Source organism: Lutra lutra, chromosome 4, assembly GCF_902655055.1.
Source record: "Lutra lutra chromosome 4, mLutLut1.2, whole genome shotgun sequence".
Lineage (NCBI taxonomy): Eukaryota > Metazoa > Chordata > Mammalia > Carnivora > Mustelidae > Lutra > Lutra lutra.
In genome coordinates, this window is record NC_062281.1 from 173582158 (window position 1) to 173603055 (window position 20898).

General features: G+C 42.0%; 1 protein-coding gene across 3 annotated transcripts in view; it reads right to left on the minus strand.

The window, feature by feature from the left end:
- Window positions 1–20898, minus strand: part of KPNA6 (karyopherin subunit alpha 6) — a 60198-nt gene that overhangs the window by 22171 nt on the left and 17129 nt on the right. The window contains exons 1-2 of one of the 3 annotated variants that reach the window (XM_047727325.1): window positions 9160–9231; window positions 1408–1493 (exon numbers count right to left, since the gene is read on the minus strand). The exons of 1 other annotated variant lie outside the window; for it this stretch is intronic. Coding sequence is in view for 1 of the 2 variants with exons in the window: in XM_047727323.1 (XP_047583279.1) it covers window positions 9160–9178 (19 nt within the window). In the remaining variant the exon portion in view is untranslated. Of the gene's footprint in view, window positions 1–1407; window positions 1494–9159; window positions 9248–20898 lie in introns of those variants that run through there. One more of the 3 variants, XM_047727323.1, reaches the window with a different exon arrangement.

Below are 20898 nucleotides of genomic sequence, written 5' to 3' on the forward strand. Positions count from 1 at the left end.
AAAACATTTTATTTGGGGCTCCTGGGTGGCTCAGTGGGTTAAGGCCTCTGCCTTCAGCTCAGGTCATGATCCCAAGATCCTGGGATCCAGCCCTGCTCGGGCTCTCTGCTCTGCGGGGAGCCTGCTTCCTCCCCTCTCTCTCTCTGCCTGCCTCTCTCCCTACTTGTGATCTCTCTCTGTCAAATAAATAAAATCTTTAAAAACAAAAACAAGGGGCGCCTGGGTGGCTCAGTGGGTTAAAGCCGCTGCCTTCGGCTTGGGTCATGGTCCCAGGGTCCTGGGATCGAGCCCCGCGTCGGGCTCTCTGCTCACCAGGGAGCCTGCTTCCTCCTCTCTCTCTCTGCCTGCCTCTCTGCCTACTTGTGATCTCTGTCTGTAAAATGAATGAATAAAATCTTTAAATAAATAAATAAATAAATAAAAAACAAAAACAAAAACAAAAACAAAACATTTTATTTATTTGAGAGAGAGAGAGAGAGAGAGAATGAGCAGTGGATTGCGGGGGGGGGGGGGGGGGGGGTCAGTCAGAGGAAAAGAGAAAAGCAGACTCCCTGCCTAGCAGGAAGCCCAATGTGGGGCTCTATCCCAGGACCCAGAGATCATGACCTGAGCTGAAGGCAAACACTCAACCAACTGAGCCACCCAGGAGCCCCTCCCATCTGTTTTTTCCTAAGTGTATTTTTCTAAATTTCTAATGTACCTAAGTCAATGTTCAGACTTTTTATTTCACTTATACCCTTCCTAAGTCTTTTAGATTTCCTTCAAATTAATATTTTCATTGTAATTAACTTCTGAATACCTGACTTCGATCAGTTTTATTTGGATCATGAAGTGTTCTTTTAAATTAGTGATATTTGGGGACTTACTTTTTCTACTATTTACTTCTAATATAATTACACTGTAGTTAGAGTCTCAGAGATTCTTTTAAATTTACAGATCTTCCTTGACTTATAATTGGGCTATGTCCTCATAAACCCACTCTTGAGCTAACGATACACTGTAGGTCAAAATGCATTTAAGGGGCGCCTGGGTGGCTCAGTCAGATAAGCATCTGCTTTCAGCTCAGGTCATGATCCCAGGGTCTTGGGATCAAGCCCCGAATGCATCAGTGTCCCTGCTCGGAAGGGAGTCTGCTTCTCCCACTGCTTCTCTCTCTGTGTCCAAAAAAAAAAAAAAAGCATTTAATACGCCTAACCTACGGAATATCATAGCTTGGCCTAGCCTACCTTAAATGTGCTCAGAACACTCATATTAGCCTATCATTGGGCAAACTCATCTAACACAAAGCCTATTTTATAGTTAACATACTTACTATCTCATGTAACTTATTGAATACTGTATGGAAAGTGGGGGAAAAAAAAATGGCCATAGGGGCACAGAATGGTTGTAAGTGTATGAGTTGTTTACCCTTGTGATCACATGGCTGATGGGGAGCTGGGACTCACTGCTGCTGGTCAGCATCAGGAGAGAGTCCTGTACCACATATCACCAGCCTGGAAAAAGACCCAAATTCAAGATTCAAAGTAATGTTTCTATTGAATGTATATTGCTTTCACACCATGGTATAAAGTTGAAAAATTGTAAGTTAAGCCATCATAAGTCAGGAACCATCAATAATATGAAGATTTGCTTTTTTGGCTTAATAGGTATTCTATTTATCTAAGTGTCCCATGTGTGCTTAAGAAGAACCTGTATTGGGGCACCTGGGTGGCTCAGTGGGTAGACCTCAGCCTTTGGCTCAGGTCATGGTCTCGGGGTCCTGGGATCGAGCCCTGCATCGGGCTCCCTGCTCAGCGGGGAGCCTGCTTCCCCCGCACCCCGCCTATTTGTGATCTCTCTGTCAAATAAATAAATAAAATCTTAGAAAAGAAAGAAAGAAAAGAAAGAAAGAAAGGAAAGAAAGAAAGAAAGAAAGAAAGAAAGAAAGAAAGACAGACAGACCGACCTGTATTCTGGGGCACCTGGGTGGCTCAGAGGGTTAAGCCTCTGCCTTTGGCTCAGGTCATGATCTCAGGGTTCTGGGATAGAGCCCTGCATTGGGCTCTCTGCTCAGCAGGGAGCCTGCTTCTCCCTCCCTGCCTGCCTCTCTGCCTACTTGTGATCTCTGTCAAACAAATAAAATCTAAAAAAAAAAAAAGAAGAACCTGTATTCTTTAATAACTATTCATAGCATTCTATATACCATATGTCCATTAAATCAAGTTGTTCCCCATGTTGCTCAACTCTTCCCACTGCTTTACTAATTTTTTTCTTGACTTATCAACACTGAATGTGTCAATTTCATCCTGTAGTTTTTCTTTTAAATTAAGATTTTATTTACTTATTTGACAGAGAGAGATCACAAGTAGGCAGAGAGGCAGGCAGAGAGAGACAGAGAGGAAGGAAGCAGGTTCCCTGCTGAGCAGAGAGCCTGATATGGGGCTCGATCCCAGGACTCTGGGATCAGGCAGAGGCTTTAACCCACTGAGCCACCCAGGAGCCCCTCACCCTGTAGTTTTATTCTGCTTTGTATATTCTTTTTTTTTTTTTTTAATTTGACAGAGAGAGATCACAAGTAGATGGAGAGGCAGGCAGAGAGAGAGAGAGAGAGGGAAGGAGGCTCCCCGCTGAGCAGAGAGCCCGATGCGGGACTCGATCCCAGGACCCTGAGATCATGACCCGAGCTGAAGGCAGAGGCCCAATCCACTGAGCCATCCAGGTGCCCCTGCTTTGTATATTCTATGACAATTTTATTAGAGGTACATAAATTTAGAACAGTCCTGTCTTCCTGATGTATTGAAAATTTTTTTTATTTTTTAATTTTTAAAAATGTTTTATTTATTTATTTGACAGAGAGAGTGTACAATTGTGCAGGAGGAGCAGGAGGCAGAGGGTGAGGGAGACGCAAGCTCCCTAGTGAGCAAGGAACCCAATGCGGGACTCGATCCTAGGACCAACCCTGGGATCATGACCCGAGCCAAAGGCAGATGGTTGACTGACTGAGCCACCCAGGTGTCCCTGAAGAATTTTTAAAAAATTGTTAACAGCCTAATTATTCCTTAACAATGCTTTTTTTCTTACTTTGTTAGACATTAACATAGCTATCATTTCCATTCCAGTCATGATGGAAAAACAGGGACTGATCTACCTTCCTGCTGTAAAGTGTTTCAGATATTGGACACGAGGGAGTGAAAAGCTGTGATCCCCAAGAGTGTAAGCCCTACTTATCTCCTTGACGTTCTGCCTGGAAGTATGTTCTAGACCACTGAGCAGGGAGAGGGTTACCAAATAGCACAGCAATCTTATTAGTTGGGGAAAGAGACTGGAGGGTTTAAGGAGACTGAGACAGCTGGAAACTGTGAGGCAGAGTTCCAGAGAAGAGTGAGAAACACAGAAAAAAACCCTCAGGAAATCTGCTTGAGGTGCTCTTAAAACCATGCTGGAGACTAAGGGTGGGAAGGCACTTGATGAATCAGAATGGAGATTCCTCACTGATCACTCAGGGCATTCAGTGAAGACCCTAAAAGGATATACTTTAGTAGCTGCATTAAACTATCCCTACAAAAGACTACCAACAAACTTTAAAAACAAGACTTAAACTGATCAACTGAGCAGAATGTAACAACTGCCTATGAAGCTCTACATCCTTTAAAAAACAAAATAAAATTTTATAAAAAATCCAATTAAAAACTTACAGATATGCCAAAAAGCAGGAAAGTACGACCCACACTGCAAATGTTACCAAATGGCCTAATACACCTGTAGCTGGATTCACAAAGGAAGAAGTAGGGTGGAGGAGGGAAACAGAAAAAAAAAAAAGACTGAAAAATTTCTAAATCTGATCCCATATACCCAAGAAAACATGATAAAACACCAAGAAAATGAGGGACACCTGGGTGGCACAGTCAGTTCAGTGTCCAACTCTAGGCTTCAGCTCAGGTGGTGATCTCAGGGTCCTGAGACTGAGTCCTGTGTAGGGCTCTGTGCTCAACACGGAATCTGGATTCTCTCCCTCTGCTCACCCCAACCCCTGCCCACACCTTGCACACACATGTGCGCACACACTCTCAAATAAATAAATCTTTAAAAAACAAAACAAAGAAAATCACATTAAGGCACTTCATAGCAAAATTCCTCAAAAAGTGGTAAAGAAAATCTGAAAAATAGCCAGAGTGACTGATTACATGTAGAAAACCAAAGATAAGAATGACATGACTTTTTGCCAGAAAATACAGGAGTGAGAAGATAATGAAATACCATCCTTAATTTACTGAAGGAAACCTGTCAAACTAGAATTCTATACCCAATGAAAATACTTTCAAAAATGGAAGTGAAATAGAAATCAACTTCTTCAAAAAGCTGAGATTTTGTCTCTAGCAGATGTGTACTAAAGAAATACTACAGTTCTATAACAAAAACAAACATCAATTCTTTAAGTAGAAGGAAAATACTACCAGATAATAACTCAGATCCTCACAAAAGAAAGGATACTAGAAATCGTAAACATATAGGTACATATTAAAATAACTTCTTCCCATTTAAAACATTTTTTTAAAACTAATAAGCCAATAATGGAGATAAAATGGAATCATTTAGAAGAAAAAAGGGCCAAGAACACATGACAAATAGAAAACAAACTGATTTCCAGACTTACAATATAATATTCAAATTTCCAATTTTAATAAAAAAAAAATCACAAGGCATATAAAGAAACAGAGAAATATGGCCTATTCTAAAGAACAAAATTAACTGATAGAAACTATCCCTGAAAAAACTCACGTACTTGACATACTAGACAAAGACTTTCAAACAAAACACTTAAAAGAGCTAAATATAAACAAACAAACAAACAAAGGAAATCAGGAAAACAATGAACAAAATGATTATCAACAAACAGAAAAATGACCAAACAGAAGAAGAAAAACAGAAGTTCTGGAACTGAGGGGTGCTTGGCTGGCTCAGTTGGGAGGAACATGGGACCCTTGATCTTGGGTTTGTGAATGTGAGCCCCACGCTGGATGTAGAGATTACTTAAATAAATGAATTTAATAAAAAGAAAAAAGTTCTGGAGTTGAAAAGTACAGTAACTGAAATGAAAAATTCACTAGTGGGGTTTAATGGCAGATGATAGAAGCAGCAGAGAGGAGCAGAAGGAAGAAGACTGAAAAGTTAACAGGCTAGAAGATCCGTCAAATTCCAACAAGCATTATGGGAGTCAAAGAAATAGAAAAAGGGACAGAAAGAATTTAAGAAATAATGGCAGAAAACCTCCCAAATTCAATGTAAGTCATGAATCTACATGTAAAGATGTTCATTGAATCCCAAGGAAGATAAACTCCACATCTAGACAAACTGCTGAGAGCCAAAGACAAAAGAATCTTGAAAGCAGTGAGGGAGAAGGGATTCATCACATACAAGCCAATTTCTCACTAGAAACCATGAAGGCAAGAAGGCACTGGGATGACAAATTTAAAGATCAAACAAACAAACAAACAAAAACTGTCAAAGAATTCTACATTTGACCAAATGTGCTTCAAAAACAAGGGAGAAATTAAGACATTTCTGATAAACAAAAGCCGAGGAAGTATGTTACCTCTAGACCTGCTGTAAACAAGAAATACTAAAGGGAGTCCTTCAAACTGAAAATGAAAGGAAATGAGTGGAGGACACTCCACAATAACTTGAACCCAGTAACGGTAACTACATGGGTAAGTATAAAACTCAGTATTACTGTATTTTTGGTTTGTAATTCCACTTTTTATTTCTTAGATGATTTAAAGGGCAAACATATAAATTATAAATCTGTTACCAGGCATATGATGTGTAAGATGTAATTTGTGATGGCAACAACATAAAAGGCACTGGAACTGTACAGAAACAGACTTTTTAAAGTTAAGTTGGGGGCGCCTGGGTGGCTCAGTGGGTTAAAGCCTCTGCCTTCGGCCCAGGTCATGATCCCAGGGTCCTGGGATCGAGCCCCACATCGGGCTGTCTGCTCCGCAGGGAGCCTGCTTCCTCTTCTCTCTCTCTCTGCCTGCCTCTCTGCCTACTTGTGATCTCTGTCTGTCAAATAAATAAATAAAATCTTTAAAAAAAAAAATAAAGTTAAGTTGGTACCAATTCAACCTAGATTGCTATAAACTTAGAATGTTAAATGTAATCCCCATGGTAACAACAATATCTAAGAAAAAAAATACACACACAAAATAGAAATTAAAAACATACACACAAAAGGAAATGAGAAGGGAATCAAAACAATTCACTACCAAAAATCAACTAAACACAGAAGGCAGTAATGGAGGAAGAGAGGGGCAAAAAAAGTAAAGGTGTAAGACAAAGAAAGCAATGAGTAAAATGCCAGAAGTCCTTCATTATCAGTAATATATTATATGTAAATGGACTAAGCTCTCCAATCACTATACATTGTCTGCAAAAGACTTACTACATACCTAAAAACATGAACAAGTTTAAAGTAAATGGATGAGAAAAGATATTTCATCCTTATGGTAATCAAAAGAGAACTGGGATAGCTATACTAATATCAGATAAAAAACTTCAAGTCAGAAATTGTTTAAAAGATAAAGGATATCATATACTGGTAAAAGGGTCAATTCATCAAGAAGATAAGAGCAATTATAGGGCACCTGGGTGGCTCAGTGGGTTAAGCCGCTGCCTTCGGCTCAGGTCATGATCTCAGGGTCCTGGGATCGAGGCCCGCATCAGCCTCTCTGCTCAGCAGGGAGCCTGCTTCTCTCTCTCTCTCTCTCTCTGCCTGCCTCTCTGTCTACTTGTGATCTCTCTCTGTCAAATAAATAAATAAAATCTTAAAAAAAAAAAAAAAGAGCAATTATAAAACATAAAGGCGCCAGGGTGCCTGTGTAGCTCAGCAGGCTAAGTGGCTGACTCTTGGTTTTGGCTCAGGACATAACCTCTGGTCTTGAAGCTCAGGACAGCCTCTGTTTCCAATTCTCTCTCTCCCCCTCTTCCTCTGCCCCTCCCCTGGCTCATGCATGCTCTCTTTCAAATAAATAAATCTTTTAAAAAAAAATGAACACTTAATAGATTAATTAGGAAGCAGAAAATTTCAACATTATATGAATGAGCTAGACCTAAAAAGACGTATAGAACATTCTACCCAACAAAAGAATATGCCTTCTCAGGTATACATGGAATATTGTCCAGGACAGACCTTGGAGGCAACAAAGAGTCTCAAAGAATTCTCAAAGACTGAAATCAGACAATATCTTCTCTGAGCACACAGAATGAAGATAGAAATTCACAAATAGGTGGAAACTAACAACACACTCTTAAATAATAAAGTTGGAGGACTCAAACTTCCTGATTTTATAACTTACTACAAAGCTATAGTAATCAGAAAAGTGTGGTACTGGCATAGGGTGTTTACAGATCAATGGAATAAAATTCAGAGTGTAAAAATAAATTCACACATCTATGGCCAGCCAAATAACTTTAGTAACGGTGTCAAGTCCATTCAAGGGAGTATGAATAGTGTCTTCAAAAACAAAAACAAAAACAAAAACAAAAACAAAAACAAAAACAAAAAAACCAATGCAGGGACAATTAGATTTCCAGATCTAAAGGAATGAAGTTGGACACCTAGCTTACACCATATACAAAAAGTGACTCAAAATTGAACAGCAACCTAAATACAAGCTAAGACCATAATATGCTTAGAATAATACATGGGGGGGCACCTAGGTGGCTCAGTTGGTTGAGTGTCTGCCTTTGGCTTAGGTCATGATCCCAGGATGAGCCCCACGTTGGGCTCTCTGCTCAGCAGGTAGCCTAGTTCTCCCTCTCCCTATGCCACTCCCCACTGCTTGTGCTCTCTTGCTCTGTCAAATAAATGAATCTTAATACAAAAAAACAAAAACCACCAAAAACCAAAAACCTAAAACTAGCCAACCCTAAACTGTTTACTCTCCCTGCCTTCACTTTCCCTCAGAAACCTCAGTAAAGGCTCTGGCCTAAAGAAGCTTGCCCCTGGGGTACCTGGGTGGCTCAGTGGGTTAAGCCTCTGCCTTCGGCTCAGGACATGATCTCAGGGTCCTGGGACTGAGCCCCGCATCGCATCGCATCGCATCGCATCGCATCGCATCGCATCGCATCAGGCTCTCTGCTCAGCTGGGGGCCTGCTTCCCTTCCCCTCTCTGCCTGCTTCTCTGCGTACTTGTGATCTCTGTCTGTCAAATAAATAAGAAATCCTAAGAAGCTTGCCCCTGTCCCTTCTGCCTCCTAACCACCTGCCTTCTTCTGTGACTCTATATGCATGCAGTGGCTCCCTCTCTGACCTGGGACCATAACAAACAATTTTTTTTTTTTTGAAGATTTTATTTACTTGACAGAGAGAGAGAGAGATCACAAGTAGGCAGAGCAGCAGGCAGAGAGAGAGAGAGAGAGGGAAGCAGGCTCCCTGCTGAGCAGAGAGCCCAACATGGGGCTCAATCCCAGGATCCTGGGATTATGACCTGAGTTGAAGGCAGATGCTTGTCCAACTGAGCCACCCAGATGCTCCTGCAATGAGAGTTTAAAAAGAAATCTTCCAAGATTAAGATTTGGGCTGGTTCTTCAACCAGGAAATACTGGGGGTTGAAACACCCATACATAAATGCGAGAGGGGCAGAGTAGAGTCTACTAAGAGAAACTGAGTGAAAGAGATGAAAATGGACCTTGAAAAAAGAGTTGAATTCTGGAGCTAGAGAAACTGAAGAAATGAAACTTCAGAGATGGTGCCTCAGTCATTCTGGAAAGTAGCCTGGTGAACCAATCGCAGCAATGGGTCTTAGAATGTGTGAGTCTCCACATCCGCTTGGCAAAGCCCAAGTGAATTTATTATTTTATTTTTAAAGATTTTATTTGTCAGAGAGAGAAAAAGAGCACAAGTAGGGGGAACAGCAGGCAGAGGGAGGAGGCTCCCTGCTGAGCGAGAAGCCCGATGCAGGACGTGATCCCAGGACTCTGGGGTCATGACCTGAGCCAAAGACATATGCCTAACCAACTGAGCCACCCAGGTGTCCCTAAGTGAATTTACTATTTAAAAAAAAATTCCAGGGGATTGCAGTGGCCTCCCTTGGGGTTCCTGATTACTCCTGTGCCTGGAGACTAAGAGGCAAGGGCAAATTCCTAAAGGCAGCGCTATGGATTGCTGTCCCCCATTACCTGACACATGGTTTTTCATGACTCTGAGTCTGGGCTCTCCCAGAGGACTGTCCCCTCCTTTGGGCAGAGCTGACAGCAAGGCTGGAAGGAGAAGCAGCATGTGCTTCTTTAGTCACCATGGTGACAAGAAACTATCACAAATATTTGCTTATGACTTCACTGGAGAAGCCAGGCAGGGGAGGTTACACTGGAAGAAGGAACAACTGCAGAAGCACATCTGGAATCAGCAACCAAAGGAATGCTGGACTCTCATTTAGGGACCAGCAGGCAGAGGGGCTTTTTCCATCATGCACTACTCTGCTTGCTGGGGCTGGATCAAGAAATCCATGATACGAGATGCCTGGGTGCCTCAGTTGGTTAAGCATTTGCCTTTGGCTCAGGTCATGATCCTGGGGTCCTGGGATCAAGTCCCAAGTTGGGCTCCCTGCTTAGTGAAGAGCCTGCTTCCTCCTCTACCTCTGCCCCCTCCCCCCACCAGCTTATGCTCCCTCTCTAGCTAAAATACATTTTCAAAAATCTTAAAAAAAAAAAAAAAAAGAAAGAAAGAAAAGAAAGAAAGAAATCCATGATACAAATATACCTTTTCTAGCATCTGACTGTCTGAGACAGCCTTTGGGTTTTCTTAAGGAACTCTCAAAGTGAATACGACTCTGAAGTTATACATACATTTCTAGGAAATAAATGGCTAATGTTACCATGCACTCTGTAAACTTTTAGAACCAAGGGACCAGTAATAATAATACAAGATAGGCAAGGACCCTGTTAAGACCTGAATTCTGCCCTGCTTCCAACTTCTATGTTGAAGGCCTGGTGCCTAGTCTCTCCAAATATGACTATATGGAGACAGGGTCTCTAAAGAGATGAGGATACTGGGGTAAGGCCCTAACCCACCATGACTAGTATCCTTATAAAAAGGAGAAGATTAAGATACAGATGGCACACAGAGGGAGAATACCATGTAAACATGAAGACAGCCACTGATAAACCAGAGAGAAAGGACTCAGAAAAAGCCAACCCTCATGACTGATATTGGAATTCTAGCCTCTAGAACTGGGAGAATATAAATTCCTGTTGTTTAAACCAGACAGGCTGTGGTACTTTTTATGGCAGCCCTAGCAAATTAATGTAAGCTCTAACTGATAAAGAACCTGAGTCTCAAGTTACACACTGAGTAGCAAGGTTACTGCAGTACTCCATTTAATCACTCATGTTTAAAATTTTGAGACTCATAAAACTTTAAAAATTTGCACATGTTCTCAGAAAAAGGCATACTACGAATAGCCAGCTGTCCTGTGTGTGGGATGGGAATGACACTACTACACCTTCAAGTTCACATCCTGTACACCTGCTGGCTCTAGGGCTTTCCAAATCAAAGCCTTATGTTCATGGTCTGTACTTCAAAAAGCTACCAAGCAATCACTTGATTCAAGGCATCTGCCTGGAAGAACCCAAAGGAGCTATATTTAGGAGATAAGGGAACTAGCATTATTTTCTAGGCAATGACCTGACAATCTTCAAAGGAGCTGGGACCTGGAATGCTATGAAGCAGTCGGTCTTTTCAAATGACTTCCCTTGTCCTGGTGCTGAGGGGGCGCTCCTCAGCTAGAGGGAGGCTTTCTAAAGAAATGTTATTGTAGCTGCCCAGATACTGAGAATAAGCTAAGGCTTTAAATCACACAGACTGACTATTTGGCATATGCTACAGTAAGAAGCTTTACAACTCAATGATGCATTAAAGGTTTCTTAATGACACTGGGAAGAGAGATAAAAGAGGAATGGTTACTCCTCAATTTAAGGCCTCTTCCTTCAAGAAAGTAAGAAACCCGATTCCTCCCAGGTTGAAAAAAAAATTTTTTTTTTCAATTGGCCTCTCATACCTTTCACTAGGAATTCTCTAGCAAATATGTATCAGCATTAAGATTCCTGGGTTAAAGCTCTATGGCCATATGCCTATTAACTGAAAAGAAAGGGTAAGAGGGTACCAGGATAGACAGCCCATAAGCCTTGGCAGGCTAGTAACATTTGCTAATGTGCCAATCTTTGTCGGTTTATCTCTAATCTTCACAACAATCCTGAGAATCCATTCAACAGATGAGAAAAATGAGACTCGGGGTGCCTAGGTGGCTAAGTGGGTTAAAGCCTCTGCCTTCGGCTCAGGTCATGATCCCAGGGTCCTGGAATAGAGCCCCGCATCGGGCTCTCTGCTCAGCAGGGAGCCTGCTTCCTCCTCTCTCTCTCTGCCTGCCTCTCTGCCTACTTGTAATCTCTGCCTGTCAAATAAAATAAATAAAATCTTTAAAAAAAACAAAAAGAGACTCAGAGGGTAAGTGAACAAGTCAGGAAGCTAATATCAACCCTGACCTATTTGGTCCCAAACTCCAGGCTCTTCTCATTTCCTGAAAAGGAAAGCTATTGGTACAGCAAATCCATCAGAATTCTGGGTTGGAAGCTATTCCATCACTGATAAAGAAACCAATGTGGTCACATCCCAGAATTTTGGTTAAACACAAACTCAAATGCCTTAAAAGGTAAAGAGGTGAACGATTTTTTAGCAGGTCATAATATTACATCAGGGATTGCACTCATACTCAGTTTTTACAACACTGTGCCAGCCAAACAAGATTCGACAGAGGCTGTGGTGAAATCAGGTGTTTTAAGCCCTTGGACATGACCTAAACAGCAATTAACAGCTAAAGAACCAGGTTCAGAAGTGTTATGACTTACACAAGATCATTCAGCTATTAAACTGTGAAGCTGGGGCTGGGATCTAAATCTCTAAAGGCCTCCACTTTCAGTAATTTCTGAAAATTACTTCTTTTCATCCCCGCAACACACATAATTCTGTTCAATTTGGCTCCTGCCCTTGAACTAGGTTCTGTCTAGACTGATCTATGCATTGTCTTTTTTTTCATTTTATTGATTTTATTTATTTATTTGACACACAGAGATCACAAGTAGGCAGAGAGGCAGGCAGAGAGAAAGGGGGAAGCAGGATCTCCGCTGAGCAGAGAGCCTGATGCGGGACTCGATCCCAGGACCCTGGGATCATGACCTGAGCTGAAGGCAGAGGCTTAACCCACTGAGCCACCCAGGCACCCCATGTATTCACAGTCATTTTACCTTGAGAATTACTGGCAATCAATTCTCTAATTAGTGTATATGAAAGGGAGCAAGTGAAAACTTTGCCAAGATACCTGCCTAAGAGTTCGACCTCTACCCACTGTATCCGATTTTTAGGAACTCATTTTCATAGTATAGGTTTTTCTTTTTTTTTTTTTTTTTAAGATTTTTATTTATTTATTTGACAGAGAGAGATCACAAGCAGGCAGAGAGGCAGGCAGAGAGAGAGGAATGGAAGCAGGCTCCCAGCCAAGCAGAGAGTCCGATGTGGGGCTCGATCCCAGGACCCCGGGATCATGACCTGAGCCGAAGGCAGAGGCTTAACCCACTGAGCCACTGAGGCACCCCAAGTCTCATTTTTCTCATCTGTTGAATGGATTCTCAGGATTGTTGTGAAGATTAGAGATAAACCGACAAAGATTGGCACATTAGCAAATGTTACTAGACTATAAATCCAACCAAACACAAACCTAAAGTACATCTGATGCTGTGTGAATAACCAGAAATTAATTAAATCAAAATTCTTCCGCAACAGATAGAGCCAGCCATGATGGGATTGGAAGAGTGGGAAGACAACACACAACACAAGTGACAGAGGTAAATCTGAACATTTTCAAAGATGTTCTTCTAAAACTTACCTGGGCTCAGTTTCTTATCAAACACAACATAGACTGGTTTAAATTTTGCCTGTCTCCTTGCTGGTCTACCTAGTAGATAATTACTATGAATGCACAGGAAGTCGATGGCAAAGTTTTGGTATTGATTTACAACTTTGCTAGCTAAAATTAGCACCATAGGAATAGTTCCAGGAATCTCACCACCTGAATTTTTTATTTTTATTTATTTATTTATTTATTTTTAAAGATTTTATTTATTTATTTGTCAGAGAGAGCGAGGGAGAGAGAGTGAGCACAGGCAGACAGAATGGCAGGCAGAGGCAGAGGGAGAAGCAGGTTCCCTGATGAGCAAGGAGCCTGATGCGGGACTCGATCCCAGGACGCTGGGATCATGACCTGAGCCGAAGGCAGCTGCTTAACCAACTGAGCCACCCAGGCGTCCCACCACCTGAATTTTTTAAGATTTATTTTTGGGGCGCCTGGGTGGCTCAGTGGGTAGAGTCTCGCCTTCGGCTCAGGTCATGATCTCAGGGTCCTGGGATTGAGCCCCGCATCAGGCTCTCTGCTCAGCAAAAGCTTCTACACCCAACATGGAGCTCAAATCACAACTCTGAGATCAAGCATCACATGCTCCACTGACTAAGCCAGCCAGGCACCCCTACCACCTGAAATTCTTTATCCTAAGAATCAGTCACTTGTGAGTATATTTTTTCATTCACCACCCTATCCAAGTACTGCCCCATTTCTCTGTTCTCATGTCATGGAGAGCAAAAAACCTTTGTGTCCTTTTTATTAAGAATTATTTTAAAAATATTTATTTTTAGAGAGAGCAAGAGAGCATTTGCAATCAGTGGGGGAGAGGGAGAGAGAGAGATTATCTTTTTTTTTTTTTTTTTTAAGATTTTGTTTATTTATTTGACAGAGATCACAAGCAGGCAGAGAGAGGAGGAAGCAGGGTCCCCACTGCTGAAAGCAGAAAGCCCCATGCGGGGCTCAATCCCAGGACCCTGGGATTATGACCTGAGCTGAAGGTAGAGGCCTTAACCCACTGAGCCACCCAGGCGCCCCGAGAGAGATTATCTTAAACAGACTCCACATTCTGCACAGAGTCCCATGTGGGGCTCAATCTCATGACCCTGAGATCATGACCTGAGCCCAAATCAAGAGTCCAATGCTTAATTGACTGAACCACCCAGGTGCCCCATGAATTATTTAAACACTGAAAAACTGAAATAGCATAACAAACATCTATAAACTGTACAATCAAAAGAAAAAAAAAAAAAAGAAAACATGGGGCTTAACTCATGACCCTGAGATCAAGACCTGGACTGAAATCAAGAGTCAGACACTTAACCAACTGAGCCACCCAGGTGCCCCAAGATTCAACAAGTTTTAACAATGCCATATTTGTTTTACTTCATCAGATGTATGGATGATATTTTAAATATATATGTATATATACTTTATATTACATATAGAAATATGTAAATATATATTTAAAATATGTTAAAATATATGTAAATATATATGTATTGTATTTTATATTTATATTTTAACTGAACTTTTTAAAAAAAGATTTTATTTATTTATTTGACAGACAGAGATCACAAGTAGGCAGAGAGGCAGGCAGAGAGAGAGGAGGAAGCAGGCTTCCTGCTGAGCAGAGAGCCCGATGCGGGCTCGATCCCAGGACCCTGGGATCATGACCTGAGCCGAAGGCAGAGGCTTTAACCCACTGAGCCACCCAGGCGCCCATTAACTGAACATTTTAAAGTTGTAAACGTTATACCTTGCACTTTACCTTATTACTTTAGTATGTGCCTCCTAATAAGGGCCTTCTTACCTAAGCACAATTTCAAACTTAAGAAAACTAATGAAACACCTATTATCTTGTCCATACTCAAATTTTCTTCTTTCAAAATGGTTGTCATAGTTAGTTGGGTTTTCTGTTTTCCCCAACCCAAGCCAGAATCTAGTCGAGGTTCACCCACTATATTCGTCTTTTAACATTTTATTGTGGAAAATTTCAATTATATACAAAAGCACACAGAATAATCTCAATGCAATCATTCAGAGTCAATAATCAACTAGTAGCCATTCATCTATGTTTCCATCAACTACCAGATCCTGAATCACTTAAGCAAATTCCTGACACTCACCTATATATATTTTAGGTATATAGCTTCAAACAATTAAAAACTTTATGGGGCGCCTGGGTGGCTCAGTGGGATAAAGCCTCTGCCTTCGGCTCAGGTCATGATCCCAGGGTCCTGGGATCAAGCCCAGCATCAGCCTGCTTCCCTTCCTCTCTCTGCCTGCCTCTCTGCCTACTTGTGATCTCTGTCAAATAAATAAATAAAGTCTTTAAAAAAAGAAAACTTTAAAAATTACAACATCATTTTTCCCAACTTCTGGTCATTTTTAATCTATAAAATCCCTGCCCCATCCCTTTACTCGTGATACTGACTTTCTGAAGAGACTAGGTCAGTTGTCTTAATGAATGCCCTGCATCTCATTTTTTGTCATTAATTTACATGCTTATCTCTTGTATTTCCTATAAAACCGAAGTTAGGTCTTGAGGCTAGAGGCTAGAGATCCAGGTTCACAATATTTTTTTTTAAAAGATTTTATTTGAGAAAGAAAGATCTGTGCAAGCAAGCATCGGGGTGGGGCAGACAGAGGGAGAAGAGAAACAGGCTCCCCCCTGAGCAGGGAGCCTGACACAGGGCTCAATCCCTGGATTCTGGGATCATGACCTGAACCAAAGGCAGAGACTTAACCGACTGAGCCACCGAGGCCTCCTGGGTTCACGATATGTTTCTGGCAATAATACGTTAAGGCGATGCTGTGTGTTTCATACTTACCACATCAAGAGGCATATAATGGTAGGCTGTCCAAATGATAATAAATTTGATAATGATGGCAGTCTCTCTTGAAAGTCATCTACATACCCTAAGTCTCCATTCACTTTAATTTTCTTGTGACATGTTTCTTGGATTTTACATATTTTATGTGTAAGATATAACGTATGATAAAATGACCAACTTTTATTTTATTTTTTTTTTAAAGATTTTATTTATTTATTTGACAGAGAGATCACAAGCAGGCAGAGAGGCAGGCAGAGAGAGAGGAGGAAGCAGGCTCCCTGCTGAGCAGAGAGCCCGATGCGGGGCTCGATCCCAGGACTCTGAGATCATGACCTGAGCCGAAGGCAGCGGCTTAACCCACTGAGCCACCCAGGCGCCCCTAAAATGACCAACTTTTAAAAAATAGGCACTACCACTATTGTTGAATCTCCGGGTGCTCTGTTCACGCTTCTACCTCTTCAAATTGACTTCTATTTCTTCTGTTCCACAGATAACTGCTTTTATCAAGGTCACCAACAACCTCCCTGTTGCCATATCTAATGGAGAGGAATTTGTCCCCTTCTTAAACTCTCAGTAGTAATTACTAATCCCTCTTCTCTCAGAAACACTGCGGTCTTGGCACCACTCTCAACCTCATCCAGTTTTCTCAGTCCTCATTTTTTTTTTTTTTTAAAGATTTTATTTATTTATTGGACAGAGAGATAGCACAAGTAGAGCGGCAGGCAGAGGGAGAGGGGGAAGCAGGCTCTTGGCAGAGCAGGAAGCCTGATGCGGTACTCGATTCTAGCACCCTGGGTTCATGACCTGAGCTGAAGGCAGCCAGCCGCTTAACTGACTCAGCCACCCAGGCACCCCTACATACTGGTTTCTACATTCTCTTACAAGGTGATTTCATCCATTCCTGTGATAACTTCCAAATTTATGTCCTAAGCCAAGCCTTCTCCCTTGAGCTCCAGATCCATATATTCAACTACCTATCAAAATCCTTATCTGGGGGGCGCCTGGGTGGCTCAGTGGGTTAAGCCTCTGCCTTCGGCTCAGGTCATGATCTCAGGGTCCTGGGATCGAGTCCCGCATCAGCCTCTCTGCTTGGCAGGGAGCCTGCTTTCTCCTCTCTCTCTCTGCCTGCCTACCTACTTGTGCTCTCTCTGTCAAATAAATAAATAAAATCTTTAAAAAAAAAAAATAGATCCTTATCTGGGATATCCAAAACTAACTCTAATTCTTCCCCCCTCAAAAGCAACACCAACAACATTTACAAGTTAGTCAAGTCAAAACCTAAGTAAAAAGCCATCCCTGATTCCCTCTCTCTCCACTTTCATCTAATCTACTGCCAAAACCTATCTCAGTTTTATCTCCGAATATATCTTGATTGTATTTACATGTCTTAATTCCTGATCCCCACACCATTCAAGTCACTACTATCTCACCTGGCTACTAAAACAGCCTACCTCTTCCTCTCTTCCCCTATACCCCCCCATCCATTACACAATAAAACCAGAGACACCACTACTCCCATGTAGAATAAAAACCTCTTCCAAATTCAAGGTCCTGCCTATATATTCATCTCATCTCATTCAACTCTGTATCTTCATCATCATATGCCCCTGTCACAATGGCCCCATCACTATTTGGAGGCTGTTTCTGGTTGCAGTCTTCACACTTCCTGTTTTCTCTCTCCACAGTGCTCTTCCCTAGCTCTTAGAATCGCTAGGTCCTTTCCTCATTACCTTAACCCAAAGTGAACTACTCTATTTTTGTCAGAACACCTGTTTTACTTCCTTCATTACACTATTTTACAGTCTGTGTCTATTCTCTTCCATAGGATGTTTTAAGTTCCGCAAAGGCAGACCTTTTTTATATCTCCAGCATCTACAGTATCATAGATATACAAGTATTTGTTAATGAATCACTGTTCAAGTATTTATTCAATATTTACTGAACACCTCCTCACCTACACTGCCTCAGACACAAGGCCTAGCTGTAATAGCTGAATAATACACATTTCCCAGGAAGTGTAAGTCACGGAAGAAGTGTACAGCAGGGGTGCCTGGGTGGCTCAGTGGGTTAAAGCCTCTGCCTTCAGCTCAGGTCCTGATCCCAAGGCCCCACATCGGGCTCCCTGCTTGGCAGGGAGCCTGCTTCCACGTCTCTCTGCCTGCCTCTTTGCCTGCCAAATAAATAAATAAAAATCTAAAAAAAAAAAAAAAAAAAAAAAAAGTGTACAACAAAGAAATCTTCCTGTGACTGGAGTGGACCACAACTTCCAAAGGCAGACTTTAGAAGGGTTTCTTCCGGGCGCCTGGGTGGCTCAGTGGGTTAAGCAGCTGCCTTCGGCTCAGGTCATGATCTCAGGGTCCTGGGATCGAGTCCCGCATCGGGTTCTCTGCTCGGCAGAGATCCTGCTTCCCTCTCTCTCTGCCTGCCTCTCCATCTACTTGTGATCACTCTCTGTCAAATAAATAAATAAAATCTTAAAAAAAAAAAAAAAAAAAAAAAAAAGAAGGGTTTCTTCCTAGAAACCTGAAACCATAGGTTTCTTCCAGAATTGGTATGAAAACTGAATAAAAACAAGCTGTAAATCAGGACACACAGGTGCTTCAGAAGAATTCGTTTTAGACTACTAAATCCAGTGACCCTTTCTGCCTTGATTCTATTAGACTTACTAATTCATCACTGATGATCACCTTTGCCTTCTTGAAACTCTACCCATGATTCTGACAGCGCCACCTTCTCCCACTTCTACCTTTCCTACCACTCCTCAGGTTTCATACTGTGTTCACTTCAGTGCCCATCTCTCACTATTAGTGTGGACAATCACCCTTTCTTCAACCTCCACCTTTTTTTTTTTTTTTAAGATTTTGTTTATTTATTTGACAGACAGAGATCACAAGTAGGCAGAGAGGCAGGCAGAGAGAGAGGGGGAAGCAGGTTTCCCCACTGAGCAGAGCCCGATGCGGGGCTCAATCCCAGGACCCTGCAATCATGACCTGAGCCGAAGGCAGAGGCTTTAACCCACTGAGCCACCCGGGTGCCGCCAATCTCCACTTCTATGTCATGTACCAAATATCTACTGTTACTACTGCCTCCTGCCAGTTTCTTCCCTTGTTCAGTTAATGCCATTACCATACACCTGGCCTTAGAGTCAGCCATGAACTTCCTCCTCCCCAAATTTTAATAGACTGATAAACTGATTTCTATCTGTGCCAGTCTCTCCTTAACCAAAGTCTATCCAGCTTCCTCTGAGCCTTTTCTCAACTAGGCCTCAACGATGATGGCCTATTAAATCTTTGAACAAAACAGTAACATAGTTCCGTTTGAGAAAATCTCAAGATTGCAAAAGAATTTACAGTTTGTTCCACCAATACATGAAAACAGGACCCCATTTCCCAGGCTCTGTGGCAGGGTAGGAGCCTAAGGTCAATAAGCACCAGTAAGCAAACCCAGGTGGGTTTCAGATGGACTAATCCCCCTTTCTCACATTTTGTAATTTTTTACTTCCCTGACTCTTCTGAATCCCGTTCTCTGTCCCCCCATTCTTCTATCCTCCCCTTAAAATGCCCAGTTAACCCTACAGAAATCGAAGTTGAATTCAGTGCACACTTTTCCCTGTTATAATAGTATATTATCGATTAAAATCTGTCCTTGTCTGGGGCGCCTGGGTGGCTCAGTGGGTTAAAGCCGCTGCCTTCGGCTCGGGTCATGATCCCGGGGTCCTGGGATCAAGCCCCACGTCGGGCTCTCTGCTCAGCGGGGAGCCTGCTTCCCTTCCTTTCTCTCTGCCTGCCTCTCTGCCTACTTGTGATCTGTCAAACAAATTAAAAAAAAAAAAAAATCTGTCCTTGTCATTTTAACTAGTGGCCACTTTATCTCTGATTTGTTACCCAAATTGGTTCCTACTGACAACCCGCAATGACAGTTTTAATTTACAACTCATTCTTCTCACTTCTAAACCATTAAATCTTTGAGAGCAAGAATCAATGGCACAGTGCACATCACACACGTGCTCTCAAATGTTCCATCCAACATTTTAAACTTCAGTTTCCCAAAGGATCCAAAGCGGTTAACAACAAATTCAACAAAATAAAAATACAAAACCAAAAATCTGGAATAGGAATATACCAATTTGTATAGAAGACAGGGAAAGATAAGGGGCAACTAAATGGCTCCGCTGGTTGAGGATCTGCCTCTTGATTCTGGCTCAGGTCATGATCTCAGGGTCATGAGATGGAGCCCCACATTGGGCTCCATGCTCAGTGTGATCTGCTTGTCCCTGTCCCTCTGCTCCTCAGCCCCCTTCTGCTCACACTCTCTCAATCTCAAATAAACAAATAAAATCTTAAAAAAGAAAACAGGGAAAAATGTATATATGGATAGCAGGCTAAGAATCAATTATTAAAATTGAGTTGCGGGGCGCCTGGGTGGCTCAGTGGGTTAAGCCGCTGCCTTCGGCTCAGGTCATGATCCCAGGTGCTGGGTTCAAGCCCCACATCGGGCTTTCCGCTCAGCAGGGAGCCTGCTTCCTCCTCTCTCTCTGCCTGCCTCTCTGCCTACTTGTGATTTCTCTCTGTCAAATAAATAAATTAAATCTTTAAAAAAAAAAAATTGAGTTGCGTTTTGGGGCAATTGGGTGGCTCAGCTGGTTAAGCATCTGCCTTCGGCTCAGGTTGACCTAGGGTCCAGGGATCGAGCCCCATACCAGGCTCCCTGCTCAGTGGGGGGGGGGGGGGGGTGTCCTACCTCTCCCTCCACCTCTCCCTCCCAACCACTTGTGCTTGCTCCCGCATGTGTGCTGTCTCAAATAAATGAAAGCTGAAAAAAAAAATTGAGTTGCATTTTGTCATGTTAGCTGTCTGGTAGCCAACAATGCAATGGGTGAACACTTACATAATTTTCATTATCCATGACAGTCTTTTCTTTTTTAATAAAAGAGTTATTTAGTTGAGAGAGAATATCAAGCAGACTCCTCACTGAGCTTGGAGCTTACTCCCAATACCCCTAGATCATGACCTCAGCCAAAATCAAGAGTTAGACACCCAGCCAACTGAGCCACCCAGGCATCCCTATGATGGTGCCTTTTGAAGCACAGAAGTTTAAAAAATTTTTTAAAAGATTTTATTTATTTATTTGACAGA